The following is a 25,761-nucleotide window of genomic DNA, read 5'->3' as shown; positions in this document are numbered from 1 at the left end:
ATGGTAGGGGAGCAAAGCATGCAGATTTGGGCAGGGAGGGTTGCCATGATCTAGACAAAAATATTTAAAAGAGAATTCGATGCATATCCTGATAATATTTGACATTAGGAAGAAAAAAAAAACAAAACAGACTAGCATCCCAGAAAGAATAGTGCAGGTTATCTCTAAAGGAATTCATGTTAACTTGGCCCCATAGAATGATTTGCATCACTAAGTTCCAAAGGATGATGAGGCACATTTTGAGACACTTTCATTCTTTCATCCCTCCATCCTTCCATTCATCTGTCTACCCAGCCCAGAAACATTAAGCTCCAAATAAATTTCTAGTCCTGTGTTAGATACTGAAAACACAACCTGAAATAATCAATGTATGGAATTCAAGAGAATTAAATTCATCATCAAAACCATATACTAAGATTTATGTAAAGGCATGAGCAGCACAATGATTTTTACACGTTGGCCCCTACTCCTGGAGTTTCTGATTCAGTTGGTCTGGGAGGATTTCAGGCATGCTCATTGCTAAGGAGTTCTTAGGTAAACCTATCCCTGCTGGTCCAAGAAGTGCACATTGAGAACTACTGCTGTATATTGTCAAAAATTTGGGAAGACCAAAAACAGAAATTATCAACTTCAGTGGAATGAGCAGATAATTGTAGCCACTAAAATAATATTTTTGAAGAGTATTTAATGTTGCAGAAAAATCCCAATGCTATAATATTGTATAAGTAAGGCAGCATATAAGGCTTTATATACTATGTTCTTTAACTATATAAAGAGATATGGATAAAATGGGATAGAACTCAAATAAGCAAAGGCTGCCAGAAAATCTGATAATTGTTACTTGTGATTGTCTCCAGGCCATGTTCTCATAGTTAATTTGATTTCATCTTTATACCTTTCTGTATTTTCTAAATGAGAAGGAATTAATTTTCTACTGAGAAAAAGGAAAAAAAAAATCCCCTAAATTACCCAGTTCAAATGTCAAATATTGTCTCCCTGGTGAAACTTTTACCCATCTCCCATGCCATTAAATCAAAGGCCATCTGTGAATTCCTTTTTCATTGCACCATGAAAGCATTTGTCATGTTTTATATATTTCATTAAAAATTGACAATGCACGTTAGTATTTTAAGAACTCTAAAAAGTCTCACTCTGAAAAAATGGACTTAATATTGCTTATCCCAGCATTTTCCAAGCTTCTTTGTATACAGAACTATGGTGAAATCTATTAATAGTCCACAGACTATGTGGTCTACTCTGGCATTTATTGACTAAATGAAGGAAATCAATGAATCAATGAATATGTTGAATACTTATTTATTAGTTATTTTCCCAGTGCAGAACCTAAACCAAGAAATTTCCTTTCAAAGACCATCAGCATTTTTATTTATTTGTACTTATACTTCCCATTGCCTAAGTAACTCAACACAAAAACTTAATAACCTGCTAATTTTGTACAGGTCACTTTGGGTCATGCAAAAATATTTTACTTTACATGGTCTGATTTCAGCCCAACTTTCAAAAATATTTAAGTAACTTGTCATAGATGACTGTGTATCTATATGATCATTATTTAAATGTAATCAGTGATGAGAATTTCATTTGATGTGGGTGACAAATGACAATGGGAGAATCCATGCATCTCCTCAGAGAAACATTCAAAAAACCAGATGGAGTTTTCCTGCTTTTTGAAAGTTGGTGGCACTGTATTTCTAAACAGATATTGTCTGCAAAAATAAGAACCCATCTGGAATTTTATAATTAATTATTTTCTCTGCCAAAGAATCTTTTCCACTGTAATGGCTAAATTCCATCCCATTACTACCTCAGATCATGGGATTTCTCATGGCCCATTATATTTTGCAAATATATGAATTATATTATAATATAAAAATTTTTTGGAAATACTTGGTAACTTAGCGATGAAAATAGTGTGAATGTACTCACATACATAAACAGCAAGCTTCTTACTCCACACACAGCATCAAAGACAAAAATTAGAAACAAGTCTCTGAAATAAGGGAAACAACATTAATAAGATTGAAATTCATTGTTAGCACACAAGGAGGATTACAAAATGCTTTTTCCCTTACCACTTTAACAGGAAGTTCCTCAAAATGGTTTGTTCAGGGAACATAAAATGGAATTAAAGTTTGTTCTGATTTTGAAAGAGAAGACTGTAGAAGTGATTGAAATTAAAGATGGCCTTTTAAAAAATTATACTATGTTTTTAAAATGTCTTAATGATATAAAGACTGCCCCCACAATGAGATGATGAAAACCAAATATTTTAATGTGAAATGTCTTGTTTTCTAAAACATGGAGCACTGTGAAAACATTACTAGCTTCTTTAATAAATATAGCTCAGTTAGGTTTGATGGTAAGTTCAAGATCATCCAGTGACGCAGGAGAGGATAGAATGGCAGTATCCATGGCTGTCTACTCTCTGTGTTTACATACTGGACTTAATAACTTGAAGTCAGCACAGGCAATACTGTAACTCAGTTTTGGACCACATCTTTGTATAATTGATAAAATAATTAAAAATAATTTTTAATCAGAAAGCATGTTGTAAAGCAGATGTGGCTCAAATGATTGGGCTCCTGCCTAGCACATGGAAGGTCCATGGTAAGGTTCCTGGTTCCTCCTAAAGAAGATAGCGAGCTGGTGCGATGGGCAGGCATGGTGAGCTGAACCAACAAGATGATGCAACAAGAGACACAGAAGAAAAACATAATGAGAGTCATAACAATGCAGGGAGCAGAGGTTCCTGGTGTCCCCTAAAGAGGACGAACAGGACTGTGAGCTGGCGCAACAGGCAGGTACAGTGAGCTGACTCAACAAGATGACACAACAAGGGACACGAGGAAAAACATAATGAGAAACATAACAAAGCAGGGAACAGAGGTGGCCTAAGTGATTAAGTACCTCCCTTCCATTGGAGGCCCTGGCTTTGGTTCCTGGTGCCTCCTTATGAAACAAAGAAGATGAACTGACACAGCAAGTGCAAACAATGAGGGGTGGGGAGAGATAAATGATTAAAAAATAAATCTTAAAACAAGAAGCTTGTGAGGTCTTTACTGACAGAAAAATTATAACAGCATCAATTATTTTTATAGGTATAACACTTACAAGGCACAAGGCATTGTTTAACATGACTTTTGAGAGGTGGATGTGGCTCAAGTATTTGGGCTCCCATCTGCCATACGGGAGGTCCAGGGTTCACGTCCTGGTGAAGGCAAGCTGGCCCATGTGGCAAGCTTGCCTGCACAGGGAGTTGGCACTGCAAGATGACGCAACAAAAAGAGATACAAAGGAGAGACAATAAGAGCCAAAGCAGACCAGGGAGCTGAAGTGGTGCAAGAGATTGAACACCTCTCTCCCACTCCAGATGGATTGGTTTCCAGCACCACCTTAAGAGAAGACAAGCAAACACAGAAGAACGCACAGCAAATGGACACATAGAGCAGACAATGAGGGTGGGGGTGGCGAAGAGGGCAAGAAATTAATAAATAAGTCTTTAAAAAAATAAAATAAACATAAAATGACTTTTACTTGCATTAACTCATTTAATCTTCACAATGACCCTATGAATTATAAAGGTACTGGGATTAGCCTCACTTTACCAATAAGGAAACTGAGCTACTTAAAATTAATAACCAGGATCCGACGTGGGACCTCTGGCAGGAGATCACATGGAGACCACTGGGCTCTACTGGCTCTTTCTCAGACGATGATATATGTTTGGATCAGAAGTCAAAATGCACATGTACATACTCCTATAAAATAACATGGCAAAGATAGTGCATTATTGACTGAGAACAAAGAGAAGTCTGTGGAACATTTTATTGCTTGAACATGATTCTGTTCTTGAACCACAGCATCCTATATTTCTTGATTCCCAAAGCTCAGGGGGCTTAGAACATTAGAAATACAATTTTATGCCCGGCTTTGTTTGTTTGAACCAGCTAGGAGTGTGATAGGCAGGAAATGGAAGTGAGTGTGGCTGGTTGGGGACTATGGCAAATGGAAACAGGACCAAACTAAAGACCACTCTAGTCAACAGCAGCCCTTATTCAGATTCACTTCTGCCCAATCTTCTTAATGATTCAAAAGAAGCTGAAAACTTGATTCTTATGTGAAACTTCTTAATTTTGAAAATACATTGCAATGGATTAAAAAAAGTTAAAAACAGTATAGTTCAAATTGATTGTAATCATTGGCTGACACTAGTATTTGGACCAGTAGTCAACTTCAGAGTGAGAGTAAACCAGTTGCTTTCAACCATGTCTATGCATCGCAACCCCCTGGGAGGTTCACAGTTATAGATTTAGGGAAGTAGATGTGACTCAAGGAATTGAGCTCCTGCCTATCATACGGGAGGTCCTGGGTTCAGTTCCCAGTGCATCCTAGAGAAGGCGAGCTGATGTGATGGGCAGGCATGGTGAGCTGATGCAACAAGATGATGCAACAAAGAGACACAAAGAGGAAAGACGATAAGAGACACAACGAAGCAGGAACAGAGGTGGCTCAAGCGATTGAGTGCCTCCTTCCCACATGGGAGGCCCCAAGTTCGGTTCCCAGTGCCTCCTAAAGAGAGGATGAGCAGACACAAAGCACACAGCAAATGGACACAGAGAGCAGACAGAAAGGGCAAACAACAAGGAGGGAGTGGAATAAATAAATAAATATTTTTTAAAAATTACAGATAGGGGGAGGCTGAAGTGTTGCCTGGGCATTGGGATTTTTAAAGTTCCCCTAGGTAATTATAGCATGTAATTGGGACTAGGAACAAGTGTCAAGAAGAGCAAAAGGTTGTGGGGCTCTCCCACAGCCTGGAGTTATGGGTGAAGAGTAGAGTCACCTCTGTAAAGTGGTGGCTCATTATCTCTGGAGATATTCAGCAGCTCACTTGAATCACTTTCTCTATCCTTTCCTCTATCCACATACCCAAGGAACTATTTCTCTTCAGTCCATCTCACACTACTTAGTATAAGGTTTGTTTGAGTCTAGAAGTCCAGATAGTACTATTAGACCTTTTGAAGATCTACCTTCAGTTGTTAGTTTCCTGCAAGGAGAATCTGCTGTCACCACCATCCGTCATCTACATAAAATCTCCTTTATGCTCGTATCCCAGGTAAGCAACATCCTCCTCTACCCCATGGTCATCCCTCATGGGCATAGGTCGCCACTGAACCAAACGCCAAATCAACCTCTAGACAAAGTCACTGCAAGCTGCAAATTTGGTGCCTTCAGGAGCAGTCACTCCTGAGAGGTCCAAAGTTCCCCTGAAGAGTTTCGTTTCTGTTTGGCCTCAAAGATGTGACTGGGGGGATTGGAAGATGGGGACGTGTCTTGAAGAGAAGTTCAGATGGGGAAAAAAATAACAGAGGAAAGGAGAAACGAGACAAAGTCAAGGAGTTTGTCAGGTGGTTGATTTCACAATTTGGCCCAAGAAAGACAGAACAGGGCCAGGTTACCTGTGAATCGGTAATCGGATGAATCTCTAGAAAAGTAGATCCTTGTAGAGGACTGCCCTTTTCCATTCTGACTCTCTCCTCTCTCCCGTTCGTAAGAGAGGTGTCCTCTACATCTTTCAAACTAAGAGAAATACCCCCACTCAGAAGTATGGAAAGACAACTCTCTTTTCTGTGGACCTTTAGGCTTCTTTCCAAAAACTCTCCTTTGAATGGGAGAGAGTCAGAGTGGAAAGGGGAAAGTCCTCTACAAGGATCTACTTTTCTAGAAAGGGATCAACTGATACAACAGTCTTGTAAAACTCTCAGAGATTTCATGCTTTAATCCTAATGTCAGATACCCAAAATGACAGGTGAGCTGCCTGGGGCTGCCTTTGACCATTTCAGAGACCATTTATTAATTCACGTATGCTATGAATTTAGTGTATGCAACCCATCATCTATACAACCAGTATTTCTTGAGTGTCAGCCACATTCCAGGCACTTCTCTGAACCCTCAGCCAGGATATATTGGGGTAGAAAATCTCACATCTTTGATCTTCATTACTAAAGGAGCAACTCCTAGTACTGATTACACAGGAACAGAGTTTTCATGTTGTTCTTTCATCCATTTATTCAGTTCATATTTATTGAGGGTTTACATTTTGTCAGCTACTATTTTGCACCTTGAGGATGGAGAGGTGAATTTTTGAAAATCCTTGCTTATGTCATGTATGAAAGTATTATAACCGAGCCATTTCTTAGAAACTGCTTCTAAATTTGTGGTTAGGACTTAAATAGATAACAGATATTGATACAGAAATAGAGGTAGAATCACACAGCAGTCCAGCTTCACTATTTGATCGTTTTGGGACCTCATCTATGTTTCAACTAAGAAAATGTCAGCTCCGTGAGACTAGACTACCTCATGGGCAATTTGAGGGTAATAATAATGTATGAAGTTGTGAGATTTAAATGAGATAAACCATAAAAAGCAGTTAGGACAGTGCCCAGCACAGAGTATTTCCCCTCTTTGTTTTTATTATTCTGTCAAGTCCAGTACGTGGATTTTGGACACCGGAGCATTTTGGATGCCTCAGAGCAGCAAGTTTAAAGCCCCAAGCAGAACCTTGCTAAGAGAAGATGGGAAAACTGCTCGGCAGCTCGCGCTCATTATTTTCAGGATGAAATTCCTTTCCCTGTACTGTTGTGGCACCTTAGGAAGTGCAGCTTCTCAAAGGACAGTGTCATCAGTTTGTCCCTGGATATCGACAAATCAATGATGTCATCTCCAAGAAAGAATATCTTAAAAAATACATCTCAAAAGATCTGATGTTACTGACACTCTAGGAAGCGACTTTGGCTTCCTAGAAAGGGACCTTTGGGCAGCAGGAGTTTCCCTTTTGCCTTTTTTATTTCCCCCGTCCTTCCCTTCCTCATAAGGTCAGGAAACAAGCTCTTTTAGGCCAACTTTTTTTTTTTCCCCACAAGTATTTCAAGCCCAGAGGGAGTTCTGGGCTCCCTGTTCATCAGCAGAAGAAATTGATATAAAATGAAGATGAGAATTAATTTACCTCTCACCAACAATTTGGGGAAGGAAGCTTAAATTATGTTCCAAAATATGTATTTATCCTGTGTTGTGGCATTTATTAAATGATTTATGGATCTCAGGGTGCAGGGGAAAGGAGAGTTTCCAGGGATTTATAAGGAATGAGTTTTTAACATGGTGTAAACCTGCCTGAAAAGGGGAAACAAATCCATTCCTGGCCTGTGCCGCCATGAGTTAATTTTTGTGCATTTGAAAACATTTCCAAGGTCGTGTTTCTAAGGGCAGGATTTGAACACAGTGATTCCACTACCTTTGCAATTATCCAGTTTCACGATGGAGCTCTGGCATTCTCTAAACCCTACTTTTTTGTGAACATTGTTGAACTTGTAGTTTTTTTGTCCCTTTAGGAAAAACCATCAGCTCACCTATTTATTTATTTATTTATACTTTCTGAGTGATATTGTTCCTGGCCCTTTTGTTAAGTCACAATAAACCAGGCAAGCAACCAGCAGGTCCTTGACACAAAGTCCTTTATTGATCTGAAATCTACACTGTGCTAACCGCGCCTTAAAACCCTGTAGCATAAAATTTCAGCTCCTCAAGAAAAGGCAAAGCCTTAACACCCAAACACTGCCCTGACATCCTTGTTTTCAGAGCAACTTTGAAATATTTAGAGATAAGAATCCTGCCTTATTATGATAAGGATTACTGTCCCTTTCGTTTCTGTGACTTTAATGCATCCAGCATCTTCCAGGTGTCTCTGGAAGTTAAATCTTTTGTCCTGTTGTGTGCCAAAGGGTGTTCATACAGATCTGCTGAATTTCCCAAGTTTAGGGTTAGTGTTGTAAGTTCACAACAGCCTACCTGACTCCCTTAAACTATATTATAATGGATGGCTATTTTAAAAGAGATGTGAGAATTTTTTGCCAAAGACAGTTATGTGAGAGTTATAATGCCTGAAGATATGTATATGACTGGATAAAAGAAGCAGAACATTTTCATTCAATTTGCTCATATAGGCATTCACTGACTCGCCCATTCACTCATTCCTTCAGTGGCTCATTTAGGAAGTGTCCTGGTCACACAGTTATGAAAAAAAAAAAAACTGCCCTGTACTCTATTACCATGGCGTTTACTGTCTATAAGGACGAAATGCAATAGTTTTGGAAGCAAATAAATGGCAAAATAATCCCCATATTGTGCACAGTGCAATGAAGGGCATAAGCAGCAGGTAGTGGCAGAGGCTAATGGAGAAGAGGAAGAACCCAGCTTCTGTGCAATCTGGGCAGTGAGCGTGCCACGCTGAAGGGAATGGCAGGGGCTACAGTCCTGAGGCTACGTGCCATAGCACAGCGAGGAAGCAGGGGGGTAGCGTGAGCATGAGTGTAAAAGTCGCTCCGAAGCTCTACTCATGATCAGAAAATGTTATATGTCCCGTATGGGTTCCCAGGAAACTTTCCCCAACCCTGTCCTTGGTCTTTACCTGTTAAGTTCTTGAACCCACCCTTTACTTACTTGTCCTCAAATTTTTGCTCAAACTAGATTGCTATACCCCCCCTCGTTGCTACATGTTCCATTGAACAACAGCAACAACAAAACAAACAGAAAAGGTGCAGGCCGTGTGATTCCATTAATAGGAAATTCTAGAACAGGGAAAACTAATCTATAAGGACAGAAAGCAGATCAATGGTTGCCTGAGAAGCTGGGTGAGGGCTGGGTTGGAGGGGAGAAATTCATTACAAAGAAGCACAAGGCAACTCTGTGGGGTGATAAAAACGTTCTGTGTCTTACTTATGAGCAAGGTGACACAGGTGAATATAGTTGACGAAATGCATCACACTTTGAACGTTATGTATCATCTACCTTAATGAAGTTGCTTAAAAATTTATCAAAAAGGAAACACAACAAAACCCGCAACTTCATTCACTCCATTATCTGGTCAGAAATAAGCCTTCCACCATCTCGCTTCGTGCTGTAGGTTTTTGTCCTTGTGATAAGCATACCACAAACAGCCTTTCATGTGCATCATGGTTTTCGGCTCTCCATTGGACTTCTGGTTCCCTTAGGAGAGAATCTGCATCTCATTGGTGTTTTACTCCCACCAGAGCATCTAGCTCAGGCCCTATAATAGGAACTCACTGAGCATTTGTTAAATCAATAGCAATATTTTTTTATGTTTACATCCTGCTTGGTTCTCAAGAAGGGTAGACAGGAAATGGAATTGATTTCCAGGGGGTGAAGCATCAATGAACTCTTCTTGCCACTGGAGCCCACATCCTTGGCCCCATGTGTCAAAATTGGGGGCAGAATGTGTTTTGACTCACCTTCTTCACACCTAGGCTTACTTATTGATTTAATGAAATGCTGGTGACAGTTTCTCTGTTCTCCAATGGGTAACTGCTATACAGACCTCTGCACTGTCCTTCCTAATGGTCTATTATTTCTCCCTTGAGAAGCCAGCAGTAGAATCAGCATTGGCAAGCCACAAAGAGGTGGACGCGACAGCATAATAGGAAGGCAGCTATTATGTCCCATTATTATATCGAGTGAAAGAAAATCAAAGGAGCTGAGTGTCTCCTGCGTAACTGCCACTCTTGGTCGTTCGGCTGGAAAGCTCTGCAAATCAGCCCTCCTGTGCTAATTCTTGAGCAACCTTTACCCTCTTCCTGCACACTCTCTCCCTATGCAATTTTTGTGTTCTCAACTGGCCGATAACCTAGAATATTAGCTTTTCAAAATATGACACAGAAGTGCAACAGTTCCTTCCAATTCCTAACGCTTGAAAATTACGACTTCAAATTATTCCTGTAAAAATAGGTGATCTTTATGACTCCTAGGGGATTTCTTATTTTAATCTGAAAACTTCAGAAATGGTTCCGTTTTGTGGAAATGATGGCGAACGTCTGTTCTTAGCAGTTTTTGTGTTCAAGGGCAAATCAACCTCTGTGCTTGCTAACTCTAATTTTCCAAGGGTTATGAGACTTTAATTTGATTCTTTATCCATCCTGCATAAAATGTTCACTGGAATTTGCATAATACATTTATTGTATAATCACTTTTCACATTGGCTACCTGCTTCCTCAAATGAACATTGCTTTTTAAGGAGATGTATTAATGTAGGACCAATTTGAACTTAGAAACTAAGCAGAATTAGGTATATCTCTGAAGGACAAACATGAAAGAGAGAGGGAAGGAGTGCATGTACTTGCTCAGAAATTGGCCATTATGTAAAAATAGCCTGATCTTGTATTTCAAAAATATTCATTTTGCAAATATAAGCAGGGAGAGGATGGTTGTCTTTAAAAACATGAAGATCCATTACGTGGCGAAAGGAATACGCTTGTTTTGCTTGTCTCCTCGAGTGTATTTAAAGCAAGTAGATTGAATTAGAGGTCTGACTATCAGCACACTTTAAGAAGAAGTTCAGGGGGTTGGAAAAAGAGTATGCTTTAGGCCTTAAATTCATATATATGCTTTATATGAATTTAAATCCATTCAGCACCCAGAATCAACATATTATCATATTTTTAGTGGAATATTTTCTGCCTAAGAACTCATTGGTGTCAAAAAGCAGGGCTATTTTAAATTTGAACCAAGACTGTACAATGCCACGATCTCTGCCCTTCAACGACACCAAACAATTTTCCAATAAATGCCCTTGTCTATCTTGGGCTGCCGTGGGAGACTCTGTATTCCCTAATATTGGAACTGCCCAGGTAGAGCCAGGATGAGTGTTTGGCAGAGAGGCTGGAAGGAGATTTGAAGACCAGAGAGAGGTCTGATGGATCCACTTGAAGAGCGTCAGCTCCCTGCAATTTGATGAAACTTCTAGGTACAGTGCTGATCATATCGTCGACCCAAAGCCTCCATCTTTAATGCGCAGGCAGATCACCCGGGGATCTTGTTCAAATGGAGAGCCTGAGTCAGTAAATCTGGAGTGGGCCTCACATGCTGCTTTTCTAACAAGCTCTCAGGTGAGGCCAGGGTGGCTGCTGATCCACAGTGAGTGGCAATGAGAGGCTCCTTCAGTCTCAGTTTGCAGAGAGCCATTTCGCTTAGGGCTCTAGCCCAAGAACCTAAGAAGGTCAACTGTACTGAAACATCCTGATCCCAGGTTCTCTAAAAAGCATCTCAACCTGCCTGTCCTAAGGCAGGGAAATCATAATTTTTTTATGCAACTAGAACTCCTTGAGCAAACTACCTATCAGAGAGAGAACTCAGCCCTAAGTCCAGGCTCATCGTTATTTAAGTAGACAAAAAAGAATTTAGTGTCATCAACTAACACACCACTTAGAGTTGTAGTAACAGTTTCTTGAGGGAAATCATGGCTGTGATTGTTGGGAAAAAATTTCAATTTATTATAAATAAATATGTAAATCTGTATATAATGACATGCCAATTTAAACACTTTGTATCCTTTTTGAATCACACCTCTCATTTTGCTGATATAGTTCAAAATTCCTTGGAGGTGGATCCACTTACTTACAATGATAAGGAAAATGAACTTCCAATTTCCTGAATTTCAGGAGGGTGTTGTTTGCATTAAATTGAACTACTTTCTGATATCTTTGGTTTGCAATACATGAGAGTCCTTCTTTGAAACATATTTTAATGAAAGAAACAAAACAAAACAGGAAACAGGAAAATTATTCTCTAAAGTCTGGAAGGCTATGAAAATATTGTCGACCTAATTTATTCATTTTAAAAATCTTTCAAAATGTGGAATGAAATGAGTTGTGCAAATTAGGAGACATTTGGTTGAGGCATTCTGCAGAGTTCAGAAATCTTTAAGAAAGAGTTGAGTAAGAGGCATTCTGAAGTAAATGATAGATTGTCAGGATTATAGAAATCAATACTCATTAGATAGGGCAGATGCATGTGTTGTTGTTTAGACTAAAGCAGATTGCAAAATTGTGTACACACTCTGATACAATTTTGGTTAAAAATGAAGGAGAAAAACTAAAAATTGACATTTTATTTACGAGCGGTGGCATCATGGCTAATTCTTTGCATTTCTTAAAATTTCTACAATAAAATTGTACAAATGTTCAAATCGTAAGAAAACAATACCACTATTTACTTTTTAGCAAACGAAACAAAACAACACCTGACAAGTAGAGTGCCATCTATGAAATCTTAATGACCAATGATTTTCATTTTATGATTTTTGATGAGAGAAATTATATTTTTTATAACTCTGTAAGTCTCTAAATGTTTTAATACATTCAACAGTGTTAGTTCTAGATGAATTTCAGGTTAGAAAAGCAGAAGTAATCATAGGATGGTTTCTTGGGTAGGTGGACCACAGCAACAGGGTCTGGATGGGAAGTTGGGGGAGTCCCATTACACTAAATACTGTTTTGTCTTGTGTTTTATTTTTTCACCATGTGCTTGTGTTACTCTCAGTTGCTCATATGTATACTCAAGTTTCTATTTTTTTAATGTAATAAGTTTGAAGTGTACTTAGTGTGCTGGCTGGGGAGGAAAAATGAGTTTGGGGTCCAAACAGATGTAAAAGTTATCACATCTCGTACTGATGGGGATAGTACTTGCGAATACCCATTTAAGAATATTTGGAAGAAGGTTCATAAATGAGGTGACAGAAAAATGTAATCAATAGAATTAGGAGAAGCATGACTGTGATTAAACAGAAGCTTCTCAGGGGTTTAGATGTGAGTTTTGTAAAGAAGAAGGAAGGCATCATGGATGGAGTACATTTCCCTGTTCACAGGCACACAGGGTTGTATATGGAAACTTAGATGAAGTAATGGATTGATGGAGGGAATATCCAGAAAGTAGGGTGTAACCAAAACAAAGGCTCACAGATAATGTGTGTTTCTGAAAAGGGCTGACATGTACGCAGCATTTACTTTCTTTTCCTTCTCTTCCCCACCTGACTACTTCATGCATCTCTCTGGATGGTTGCCCAGTTTTACTACAAAGTCCATCCTGCAGGTTGGATGGAAGGTGAGGACAGGCATGCATCTCTGGTAAGAAAGAATTTGTTTCTGCTGTAGCAGAATGTGTTTCTGCTACATGCTTCCCAGACCATTTTCTGGAGCCATTGAGTATCAGGGAGGATTAAAATACTGAGAAGGGCACAGTTTGCACTTGGATGGATCAAAGATTTAAATCTCTGGGACATGTATTTATCAAGTTTCAGCAAAGTTGCAACATCTACTCTCTAGTTCAGTGGGCTCCCCCAGGACAGCTAACAAGGAGATGATGATGGACAACAACCATCCCAATGAACAGAGAGTCTGCAACTGCAAGCAAGATAGCTCCATCCACCTGCCTCATGGGATCTAAGCCCCCTCCAAATTAGAGGCCGAGTGGGCATCACCATCCCAGAATCCTCAGGATTGGGGAATGAACAATGGACTTAAGTGGACTTATTAGTGTTCTACTATAGACTTATTATTATTCTAGCAATGGAAGAACTTTTATCATTGATATAAAGGCAGTGGTCACCAGAGGTTCTAAGGAAAGGGACAGGAAAGAATAGGTATAATATGGGGGCATTTGTGGGACATTGGCGTTGTCTGCATGACATTGCAGTGATGGATACAGGCCATTATATATTTTGTCATAACCTACAAAATTGTGCAGTACAGAATTTTAACTAAAATGTAAACTATAATTCATAGTTAGCAGCACTGCTCCAATATGAGTTCATCAATTATAACAAAAATGTACCACATTAATGAATGAGGGATGTTGTTGATGTGGGAGTGGGGCATATGGGAATCCCTTATATTTTTTTGTAATGTTGATGTATTCTAAAGCTACTTTAAAAAATTAAAAAATGATAATTTAAAAAAATACTGAAAAGGGGCCTGGGCATTGCCCTCCCATTGATTCTCATACAGTCCTCTGATGGGAGAATAGCCGCCATCTCTGTCTCTGTTTCTAAGACCAGAACAGGGAGAGGAAGGGAGGAGTAGGGTGACTGGACGTAAAATCAGCAGTTAGGTTTGCCTACCCTTCTGTGGTCTTGTGATTGTAGACCTGGACTTAGAGTGTTCAGTTAGAGCTTGCTCGCATCGTCATTACAAACTCAATGGCATTGTTTTATGGATACTCTGGGCTTGCTCCTGCAATCATCATTACACACTTGTACCCCCCGCTGTCACTGATAGCAGAGATATACAGGACCAACCATTCATATAGGACACATATTTTATCTCTATCTCCGAACATTGCCTAAACCAAGAAAGGCTTTACCAGATGGTTCAAGGAGGTTAATCTGCCCATTTACAGCCAAGCAGGCTGCTCCCTTCATTTCTGCAATATTATAATAAAATAATAGTTCAGACAAGAAACTTAGCAACTCGGTGATTTTCTTTAATCTCAATCAAGTACAGTGATTGCTCTAAGCCCATAAATAATGATCCCAAATCCTAATTTTGACTCTATTCAGTATAAAGAAGCAATTTCTCTCATTTAAAAATCAATTGAGCAAGGTGAGGAGGGAAGTTGAGTTTGGGGATTTGAATTTGTGTTTGGTTTAATAAGACGTTTTGTGCAACATCAATGGAATGAGAGTGTCCCAATTTCAAGAAGCACACTACTAAGCACTTTGCTCCCTCAATTTATCTGCCTTTTGTAATTGTTTTATTCTGCTGGGAAATGCCATTTGGGACTTAATTTCTTTTCCCCAGTCTGTTCGTTTGGCATTTGCACATGAAATGTGCTGCTTTGACCTTACCTGGAAGAAATTTTTGCTATTTTAGAATCCTAGCACTTTCTTTCCACCTTTTATGTGGTATGGATCTCTCTTCAGCTTGTTTTTAGTATCAATGAGTTTAGCTGTGCATACAAACTGAAAAACAAACAGAAAGAAGGAAAAATGCATACATACCTACACACATCAAAAAATTTAGAGTGTGCCTAATTTCACTGTCATGCCACTCATTTAGGGGGATCTGGAAAAACTGTTCAGCTCTGTTGAACAGAACCGTACCCATAGAACTGTGCATACTCTGCTGTATGAGATTTGCTCAATAAAGTGAAGGTAATCTTGACTCTATGCCATTTTCCATATATACCCCTATGTCTAAGAGGCCCCTCTGCTGTAGATTTGTTTCTTATTTGCCCACCCTGCTAGGCCACGAGCGTCTTTTTTGAAAGAAAGGGACACATCTATTTTTTTATTATTTTCCCCATGCCATCTAGCACACTATATTCCTTGCATATGGTAGACACTCAGTAAATAAAATAATGATTATAGGAGAGTCCCATCATGGTTCATAAACATCCCTAATAACAGGCAAATCCTAGACCAAAAGCCGATAACTTATTTTAGTGTTTCTGGAACTAGCCTATCAGAATGTATAGGCATTAGGCTCGAACATCAGGGGAGTCTAGCAGAACGATCAGCTTGCTACAGGATGGTCATTGCTACCAGTCTTGTTCACCTCTAGGTGCTAAACGTCTGAGGGCTGCCGCCCTTGACCCAGCAAGTTCATATGCTCTCCCTGCTTTGCCTGAAATCTTGGCATACTATTTTCTAATGCTGTTTCAAAGCCCGGGAGATTTGGGATTTTAATGGTTTAGGATGTTTTCTTTCCCTGCCTCACAATAAGCACTCTTGTCTCCTGTTTTTGCATTCTAGCAGGCTGCCTCTCGCCTTCATTTTTTTCATATGTCTAAATGAGGCTGCATGGCTATCGGATCGTTTCATCCGTAGTGTCCTTGTGCCACAGCGACGCTCACTTACAGGAAATGGATGTAAAGGGGGATGGTGAAGAAACGACTCTGAGTTTCCTGCTTAGTTTGCTTCTGTGAGCGGAGGAGTGGCGATGAAATTATCAGCGTCGTCCTCTGAGGCCCTTCTTCGATCACATAATGCAGGGAACCAGGAAATCTAATAATCAAAAAAGCGTTTCTGCACTCTCTCAAGAGTTTGGGGATGCTTAGCTCTGCAAGAGAAATCCAGCAGAATTATCGAGATGTGAGAGCGGCCCTAGAAACCCCGGACTTCCCGGCAGCCTGCAAACCCCCGCTCAGTTCCTACCACCCCGCTCCTCCCTCCCTGCAAACCACTCCTTCCCTGCAACCCAAGCTTCCCACTTAGAGCCTACTCAATAGCCATTAATTCTAAAGGAAGGAGGGGACTTTATGGAAGGGCAATTCTTAAACCATCTTCACCTGCTCAATTTGAGTAGAATTTCAGCTGGAGGTGGAATTCCTAGACAGAGTGTTCTGTTCTGTTTAGAAATCACATTTGACTCACAGCTGGATCGTCGAGGAAAGAAGCTGGGTGGCAGACCAAGCCATCTGTATTTCAAATGGGCTTTTATGACAGTCGTCCTGAAGAGGTAAAAACAAGGCAAATATTGTGAAATTTAGTGTGCAGTTACACCCCAAGAATACATCTCCCTTAGCTAACTCTAGCTGCCTCTGCAAATTGCAAGGTGGAGTTCTGATTTTATCCTTCCCTTTCCCTTCCCCAAAGAACAATCCCAATATTGGTAAATGAATAGCATTTTAAATAGAAGATTTAAAAGGCTAGCAGCAACAAAGAAGTAGAATAAACTCTTGAAGAAAGGGGAAAGGACCTTTAATGAAATTCCAAGCGGATGGCCACAGGGCAATCCAGAACACAGACAAATGTCACTGGGAAGATTTTGCCTACAAGTGCACCAATGAAAACAATAACTCTGGATGGAGCATTTTGCTACCATTTCTAAATATTTATACATGTGTATCTTTTCTTTTTTTCTGTAAAGTCACCAGGCTTGGAGTGCAATAAAAATAGCCAAACTTTAAATTAACGCGCAGAGTTTCGAGCCTTTCAGGAAAACATTGAGAATCAATGCCCATGGAAGGAGTCCATGCGGGCGAATGACCTAATTAGCGTAGAGTTGGTTCTTTCTCATTGCTCTGCTTCCTGCTAATTGCAGAACCGCTGGCCTTCTCCCCCTGACAAGGAAGAAAAACAAGGCCGGGTTGTGTGGAGAAAACGGTGACTTTGAGTTTTAATTCACTTGAACCTGCTGCCAGGCTTAATTGTGTAATTGAGGGCTTGAGACGGGAGGGCTTAGAGCCACTTGGGTCCAAGCTTCGGAGTTAGCATCCACTGGTGTGTTGTCAAGGATTGTAGCAGTTGCCATAAAGCATTATTAGCTGGAGCTTAGCTAAGTGCCCTTCCCTTTGCCACACCAGACTTAGGTTCACGGGTTCCTGTCCACAGCCTTGAATATTTGTCATTAAGGAAAGCAAATTGAAACCAAACTGAAGTCACTTTAGTCCTTAGTCAATGCATCATTATTTTTTTAGGGACAGTTGGGGATTTCATTTTGTTTTCTTCTGAATGTGATGTGCCCTATAAAATTCAGGAATTCAGTGTTTATTTCTAGAGGTGAAGTATTTTTCAGGCTGGCTTGAGACATTTTTACCTCTGAACTTTCCATTTTAACTAATGAGAACAAGGATGTTTAAAAACGCATAACTGGGAGAAATATTTCCAATGCGATGGCTTACGCTTTATTTATATTTTCATTTCATGGGGTCTTAGCTCCTCTGTTAAGCTTGGAGACTCACTAAAGAGATGTTTTATATGGAAGGGCCACTGTCTTTGCTGGCAAGTTTCAGTGACTTGTTAGAATTACACTTTTCTCAACATCCGTATGTAACTTCTTCAATTGAGAGAAAGCTCAGGGTGTCCCATGCCCTCATGGAGAATTTTGTGATGTCCTGTGTGATGCGAGGGAGTGGAAGGGAGGGGTGGAAGCCGGGGAAAGCAGCGCTGGGCTGAGGGTCATGAAAATCCTGGGCTGCCAGGCTGGGGGATGACATGGGTGAACCAGCTCAGTGACTGCTTCACATTTATATCAAAGGACATTTTTATCAGTTGATCCCCACTGAAGTCCCATGAGGTAAAAGAGTGTCTTTGAAACATGCTTTCAATTTAATTCCACAGATATTTATTAAGCACAGACTATGTGGTAGGTATAGTTCTAGTAACTGGTCACCTAGGAAGAACTAACACGTGATAAACAAGAGCACTCTTTTTGTGCACTTCCCTCCAATTACAAGGAGTGATGGGAGGGTCCCTCTTTTAGCAAAAGCCAGCACTTCTACATATGTATGTTCTAGACCGGGACCCCTCCATCCTCTCAGGAACTTTGTTCTCTAAGGTATCCCCTCTCCCTACTGTAGCTCCAGTCTCTTGCTTTCTGCTTGACCTTTCTCATCAAACACAAAAATGCCACGGACAGTGTCTGTCCTATAGGCGGTGCTTAATAAATACTTTGTTGAATGACTTGAGTGAATGAACCGAGGTACTACATGGAAATTAAATGGGAAATTAATGTCTGTGGGTAGGAGATACCTGCATCCCACTCCCCAAAAACTAGTGATTCCATTTTCCTGGGCAAGGATTCTGGGTGTTGGTTTTTTGTTTTTTTTTAAGCTTCAAGTTTGACTCTAACATGCAGCTAAGGTTGAAAACCATAGTGTCTCCCAACTTGATACAGTCAATAGCAATTCATTTGAAGTCTAAAGCTATATCTTAATTCCCTTTCCCAAGAAACTTGAGAAAAGCCTGTAAGCATCTGCTCATCTTTCTCTGACTCTTGGACTACCCAAGCAGGTGCCTATCCCCACTGCTGGCCTGAAGCAAACCTTAATAATGACACCCATGTCCCTAAATACACACGGCACTTCTAAGCTCTCATCTTTCTCACACTCTCAGTAGCAGTTGATACAGTTGGCCTCTCCCTCTCTCTTGGAACACTCTTACCTTGGCTCTTGAGACCTCCTAGTCCCTTTATATTTCCTTCTTCCTCCCTGATTCTCCTTCGGTCTCCTTTGAGATCTCATTTTCTTATCTGACACATAAATGCTGACGTTGTTCAAGCCCCAAGCCTGGATCCACTGTCTTCTTCCTCTAGTCATTCTCACCTCTTTCCATCTCTGTAAATACTATCTTTAAACTGTTGACCTTCTAATTTATGTTTCCAACCTTGTCTCCTTTTCTTACGTAAGCACCAACTGCTACTTGACATTTTTAGTTAGCTGTCTCACAGGCATTTTGAAATCAACATGTATCCAACCAGTGTTTTAATTGCCCCTCTCCATTGTCAGATTGTCCTCCAGTCTCCCCTTTACAGTAAATCACATCTCCAACTACTCAGTGGCTTATGACCAACAAACAAACAATAAACCACTAGTAATCCTTATCCCCAGCCAGATGATCAACAAAGCCTGTTAAGTGCACCTTGAAAATTTGTCTTCTAATCAGCCACTTTGGCCCATCTATTTTACTGCCAACTGCCATTTGTCTGCATTGTTGCAATAGCCCACAAATTGTTCCCCTGAGGTTACTTTATTTTTTTTAATTTATTTATTCCCCCCCCCCCCCATTTTCTGCTCTCTGTGTCCACTCGCCTTGTGTTCTTCTGTGTCCACTTGTATCTTGTCAGTGGCACCGGGAATCTGTGTCTCTTTTTGTTGCATCACCTTGCTGCATCAGCTCTCCGTGTGTGTGGTGCCACTCCTGGGCAGGCTGCACTTTTTTTGTGCTGGGCGACTCTCCTTATGGGGCCCACTCCTTGTGCATGGGGCTCCCCTACGTGGGGGCACCCCTGCGTGGCATGGCACTCCTTGTATGTATCAGCACTGCATGTGGGCCAACTCACCACACGGGTCAGGAGGCCCTGGGTTTGAACCCTGGACCTCTCATGTGGTAGGCCGACACTCTATCAATTGAACCAAATCTGCTTCCCCCTGAGACTACTTTTGACCCCCACCACTCTCACTTCCCCCACAGAAATTCATTCTTCAGGCAGAAGTCATCTAGAGCGATCTTTAAAATTTGCCACTTGTTTCATGTCACTCCATTTCTTAAAACTTTCTATGACAAACAATCAATAATTAGATTCTATATTAGGCTCTCATTTTCTTTCAAGGAACAGGCACCATTTTGTAATGATAGATTCATTTGTATGGTTATTTGTTTAATGTACATCTCCCAACTCAATTGTAAGCAGCATAAGTGGGGGAACCAAAGTTTGATTGATTTACCACTATATATCCTGTACCTGACATAGTGCCTGATGGAGAATTTCATTTCTGAATGAAAGAATGAGCATAGGAATGGATGAGGAAGCATGAGATGGCTGAGGGTGCACTGTCACAGCTCAGTTAGCAAGTTCTTCTGAGAGCTCAAACATTCCACTGATAAATGACCTGATGAATGAGCTGGACAGAATCCTTTCCTGGAATTGTTTTACTCTGTGACCTAATTCAGTATTGCAAGAATTGTGACGTGTCCCTGATAGTCTTCAAAGGCCACTGGAAATAATTTGCAAACTGGGCTACAAAGTAGTCCATTATCTTTTGTATTTGGAATGAGAAATCACAGGCTTGGTTTCAAATCCTGGTCTTCCAATTAAGCAACTTGTGATTTTAGGCCAGTCATGTCACCACACCTAACCCTCAGTTTCCAGTTCTCTACAATGGGCATGAGGCCAACGTCCATGAAGCTGTTTTAATTTCACCAGGGGTCAACATGTCAACCACCCAGGGGAGTGTCTGTCACATAATGTCTACTTTTAGATTTGTTTCTCTTTATCCCTAATTCTGCTCCTTGATTTACTAATATATTCTTTTTTCATGTTTACTTTTTCTTTATTTTTCCTTTCATCTTGCTCACCTTAGTGTGTGGTAATACTCATCTTACGTCCATCATTTAAATTTTATGTGAAGAATAGAAGTAGCACTATTTACAAAGCAGGCTTCCTTCTGAATTAGAAATACAAACTTCACAGCTTCTCCACCCAGCTCTTCAAGAACATTTTATGGTACACTGCTGTGTAACAAGTTCATTTTAGGATAACATGCTGGGAGGGAGAAAAAGAGATGGGATTCGAGGGGAGAAAATTAAAAAGTTAATTAAAAGAAACAACTCGGTAATTGAATTCCTTTGCATTCATCTGTTTTTATTTTTAGGGGGGGGTGGGTCACAATGCATGGTTGGTAGTTTTGCTCAGTGACTCACCTCAAGATTTCTAAATGGGGAACTGATATGGCTTAGTGGTTAAGCACCAGCTTCCCACATATGAGGTCTTGGGTTCAATCCCCAGCCCCAGTACCAAAAAAAAAAAAATTCTAAATCACAGAATTACAAATATACAGAGAGAATCCCTGACCAACAGATGAGAAGAGGTGTGGGATACAAATTGTGGGCTTTGGGAAACGGACTTGGCCCAGTGGTTAGGGCGTCCGTCTACCACATGGGAGGTCTGCGGTTTAAACCCCGGGCCTCCTTGACCTGTGTGGAGCTGGCCCATGCACAGTGCTGATGCGCTCAAGGAGTGCCCTGCCATGCAGGGGTGTCCCCTGCGTAGGGGAGCCCCACGCCCAAGGAGTGCGCCCCGTAAGGAGAGCCGCCCAGCGTGAAAGTGCAGCCTGCCCAGGAATGGCGCCGCCCACACTTCCCGTGCCACTGACGGCAACAGAAGCGGACAAAGAAACAAGACGCAGCAAATAGACACAGAGAACAGACAACGCGGGGGGGGGGGGGGGGGGGGGGAATTAAATAAATAAATAAATCTTTAAAAAAAAAAAACAAATTGTGGGCTTTGTAAGTGTGCCAAACAAGGCTGCCTTCCTATGCATTCTGGAGCATTTTTATTTTGAAATATTCTTGGCAGTTGACAATGTTGGTGGGTAAACCCTAAACTAATATGAGCCATGTTTATGGTATGCATGCAAAATCTCTTTTCACTGACTCTATTTTACAGGTTACGTCAGTGGTCTCACTGTACGTACATGCCACAGGCATGTGATCAGGAAACAGGATAAGCAAATCTTATGCCTTTTTCAGATTATACTCTAATAATAAGCTTTTTAAAATTTCTTTCAAAAACAGCTTGCTTAATTATCTATTTAATCATTCATTACTACAAATCATTTAAGAGTCAAAATAATTTGTTGAAGATATTATCATTGAGGGAGAGACAGAATCCTTAATGAAAAGACCTTTGTTTAGGAATCCAGTGGAACTAGGTTCAAACCCTCATGCTGTCATCCACAGCCTTACTCATTCAGTCAGCATATTTACTGATGACCTACTGTGTGTCAGGTGCTGCTGAGGTTGCTGGTGAAAACCTTATACAAGTCCTGCGATGGCTTTTATTAACATCAATTTTTTGAAGTTTTGAAAATTATCTTCAGAGAGAGTCTTTTCTATATTTCCAAGCATTTTGCAACAAATCCATGGATGACAAGAGAACATGGTTAAACTGCTGTTACCAAATTAGCCGAAATCAGGTTGCTGATTGTAGAGTCTATGCAGTCTCCAAAGCAATCCCTAGAAAAGTAGAGTTATTACTGTATACCTCGAGATATTCTATTATCTTTTCCAAGCATTTAGGACCACTGATTTGAGAACCTTCATGTTCAACAAGGGTCAAACAATAAATACAAGTCTGACTAAGTGTTCATTTCCTTGGTCTCATAGAGACGCTACCTTTGGCGAGTACTAACAAGGGGTTTTGTGTTTTCACAGGTTATGGTTTTGTAGATTTTGACAGTCCCGCAGCCGCACAGAAAGCAGTAGCCTCTCTCAAGGCAAACGGTGTGCAGGCACAGATGGCCAAGGTAAGACCAGTGTTTAGATTCTGTTTAGTTTTTCTTCCCTTCTCCCTGATTGGATATTCTTCCTTTGCTATGAGATGACTCAGAACTGGAGTTTGCAATGATTTGGATTATATTTGATTTTCAGGAAAATAAGCACCCCAAAGTAGGCTTGGCTTGATAGGATCTGGCTGGTTTGTTTCATTATTTCCTTGGGTAGAATTATTAATGTATTGTTTTGTTTCATTTTTATCATGGGAACTTCATTAGTGATTCAAGGGCATTTGGGAAATAGTCCGCTTTGCCTGAATAAGGAGTGTTTATGTGTGTGTGCATGTGTATGTACCTAGGACTTCCACTACTTAACCGATTTGGATGGGTACAGTTATCAGCAAGTTGTCTTTGATAAACTGTGTGCTAAAAATTCCTCTCTCTTATGTTGGTGAGAGCTGACTGTTGAATGATGGGATTGTTTGCTCTGTACCCTGTGTATATTTCTTGATTTTTACTTTGGGTTTTATACTTAGAGTTTCCTAGATAAAAATATTTTTCAGTATTCATTTATCAAAAATTGCAAAAGAAATGTCCCTTATTATAGGAAAAAAAAAAGTTGAAGAGAATATTTTAGTCTGTTTAGCAACTCGTGATGTAGAATGAAACTAAATGGTCTAGAAGTTCCTATCTGAAATTATAATTCATGTTTCTATCCAAGAAAATAAAATTATTTATAATAGTTCTGAATGCAGAATGCACTCATAGTAACAGGAATCTATGCGTGTAATGAAATGACATAGAAATATAAATACACATACTACAAATGTCAGTTTCCTCGGTTTGATATTGTATGATCTTGCTATGTAAGATGCAACTATTAGGGGAAACTGGGTGAAGGACACATGGAATCTCTTTGCAACTGCCTGTGAATCTACAATTACTTCAAAATAAAAAGGTAAAAAATCAGTTTTGACATATGGATTATTGTTAGATATTTACTTTAAAATAAATGTCATTTTGGATTTGTTCACAGGCAATCTCAGTTCCAAATATTCTTTTTGATTTTCTGAATTTGATTAACTCCAGATTCTCAAAAGTTTAGTTAGAATAGTTGATAGATCTTGAAATCCTGATTTAATGCATTTTTATGTCATTTTAATTTATAAAATTTCCCTTACCTGTTCCCATAAAAGCTAACTGGTACACGTAAACGATGAAGTCATCAAATTTTTGGTCATTTGGGTTTTGTTAAGATTGCTAGTATTCTGTAATAACATTTTCCAACTTCAGCTTCACATAACCAGAGTGTGGCGTGTTCATTTCCTTTATCAACTTCAGTTGTCTTATAGGCAAGTTGATAATGCCCTTATCTGTTAACCTTTTGCTGTGGGTCAGGTCCCATATAGATTGATTTCATGAACTCATTGCCCTTTGTGACATGTTAATTGTTTTTCAAGTTGGGTTAAATTAAAATTTGATTTCTTTCAGCTCTGTGATGTCTTCCCCATCAGGATTATGTTTGGTAACTGGATTTAGTCAAGAACTAAGATCGATGGAGTTAATATTTTAATTAATAAGGAAATTCCATACATGTCTTGATCTAAAGTTTACATGGCAAATACTCATTTGCAAATTTATTAATTAGCAACTCCCTATACCCAGGGAACAAATGATAAAATTTATAGTTGGCAAATATATGCAAAATTTAAATCTTGAATATTGACTGAAAGACAACACCTATTGACAAATTATTACAAAATGTTGAAGGAAGAAAATGTATTTGGAATATCTTTGATCCTTTCTATTGGTAATCTCCAAAACTGCTAGATTTCAGCTGTTTGGAAATAATGAATGATGTGCGTAATCTCCACTGATCAAATTTTCAGATTATGTGTGTTTGTGCATGTATATCAAGACAATCTTGCACATAGGAAAGGAAAGTTGGGATTGATATTGCAACTATATTTAGGTGCCATTACAAATACTTGCCCTCATTTCTTAACATTCTGATGCACAAGGAAATGCTTTTCAATTTGGCTCTCTCTCTCTCATTCTTACTCTCTCTTTATTGATCTTGATCCCTCTTGTTCTGTCCTACTCCTTTTACCTCTTTCATGTTTGTTCATTCTTGCTCTTTCCTTCTTTCTCTTTCTCTCTCTTTCACACAGACACACACCCAGAAACTAATAAAATCTCACATTGTCAGGAGACTATTGAAGGGAAAATATTTTACATAGCTAACGAAAATGATTATTTATTCCAGCTAGCATTTTGGTCCTTGGCCCAGGGCCAAGATACACAGTAAGAATATTCAATGGGAAGTTTTTAAAGCACTTATTTTTGTTTCTGGGGTTGCTAATTATTTTTACCTTACAATTTTGCTGTCTACAGTGTATATTCTTATTTATTTTTTTCACACAAACTTTCAAGTCACATCTGACTACTGGGAAACTTTCAGCAGTAAATGACCCTATAATTTAATTATCCAGAAGCAAATAAAAGCCTCCCTTTGACAATGAAATGGAACAAGCCTGACCACCTGTATTAGCAGATTTCTTACTGAGCTATCGGATTTTGTGGCATTTTTTTCCTTTTTCCTGGTGATAACTATTATTTATTATCATATAAACCTGCAGACTGCAGGGTGTGCAATACTTGCACTCTATATTTTACCATTTAAGTATCCACTGAATCACCTCCTGCATCCTTGTTCTTATCCATATCCTACTATGCAGTTTGTGGTACCACATTTTAACGACTCCAGGATTTTAAAACAAAAATGCTACAGCTCATCTAGATTCCCAGTAGCAACCTGGAGCAAACATGAAACCCTCGAAGAGAATCGCTTTGTTTAGTTAACATATTCCTGTGGGCACATGTGAAAAATTCAACTGATTTGTTAACTGAGAGGAATTAAACAGCAAATCATCCAGTAAATGATAATTGACTAATAAAGAAAAATCATTAATGCAGACTAACATTTTCTGTATACTTGCCATTCTGCCAAAAAGGATTTTTTAGGGATCAAAGAATATGTTTCTTTTAGTACAGCAGATTTAGGATATTTTAGTAATATGTAGTGGTCAAGAGCATAGGTTTGGAAGGAGGTGAGCTTGGCCTTGAATCCAGGTTCCAGTACGACCTGGCTGTGTGACCTTGGCTAAGTTATCCAGATAT

General features: G+C 39.6%; 1 protein-coding gene across 10 annotated transcripts in view; it reads left to right on the top strand.

The window, feature by feature from the left end:
* Positions 1 to 25,761, top strand: part of RBMS3 (RNA binding motif single stranded interacting protein 3) — a 717,407-nt gene that overhangs the window by 262,500 nt on the left and 429,146 nt on the right. For all 10 annotated transcript variants that reach the window (XM_071212855.1, XM_071212858.1, XM_071212851.1 and 7 more), the window contains exon 4: positions 22,523 to 22,614. In XM_071212855.1, the coding sequence (XP_071068956.1) occupies positions 22,523 to 22,614 (92 nt within the window). The remainder of the gene's footprint in view (positions 1 to 22,522; positions 22,615 to 25,761) is intronic.

Source organism: Dasypus novemcinctus, chromosome 31 (genome assembly GCF_030445035.2).
Source record: "Dasypus novemcinctus isolate mDasNov1 chromosome 31, mDasNov1.1.hap2, whole genome shotgun sequence".
NCBI lineage: Eukaryota > Metazoa > Chordata > Mammalia > Cingulata > Dasypodidae > Dasypus > Dasypus novemcinctus.
Note: the sequence above shows the minus strand (reverse complement) of the source record. Positions and strands in the feature narration are given on the sequence as shown.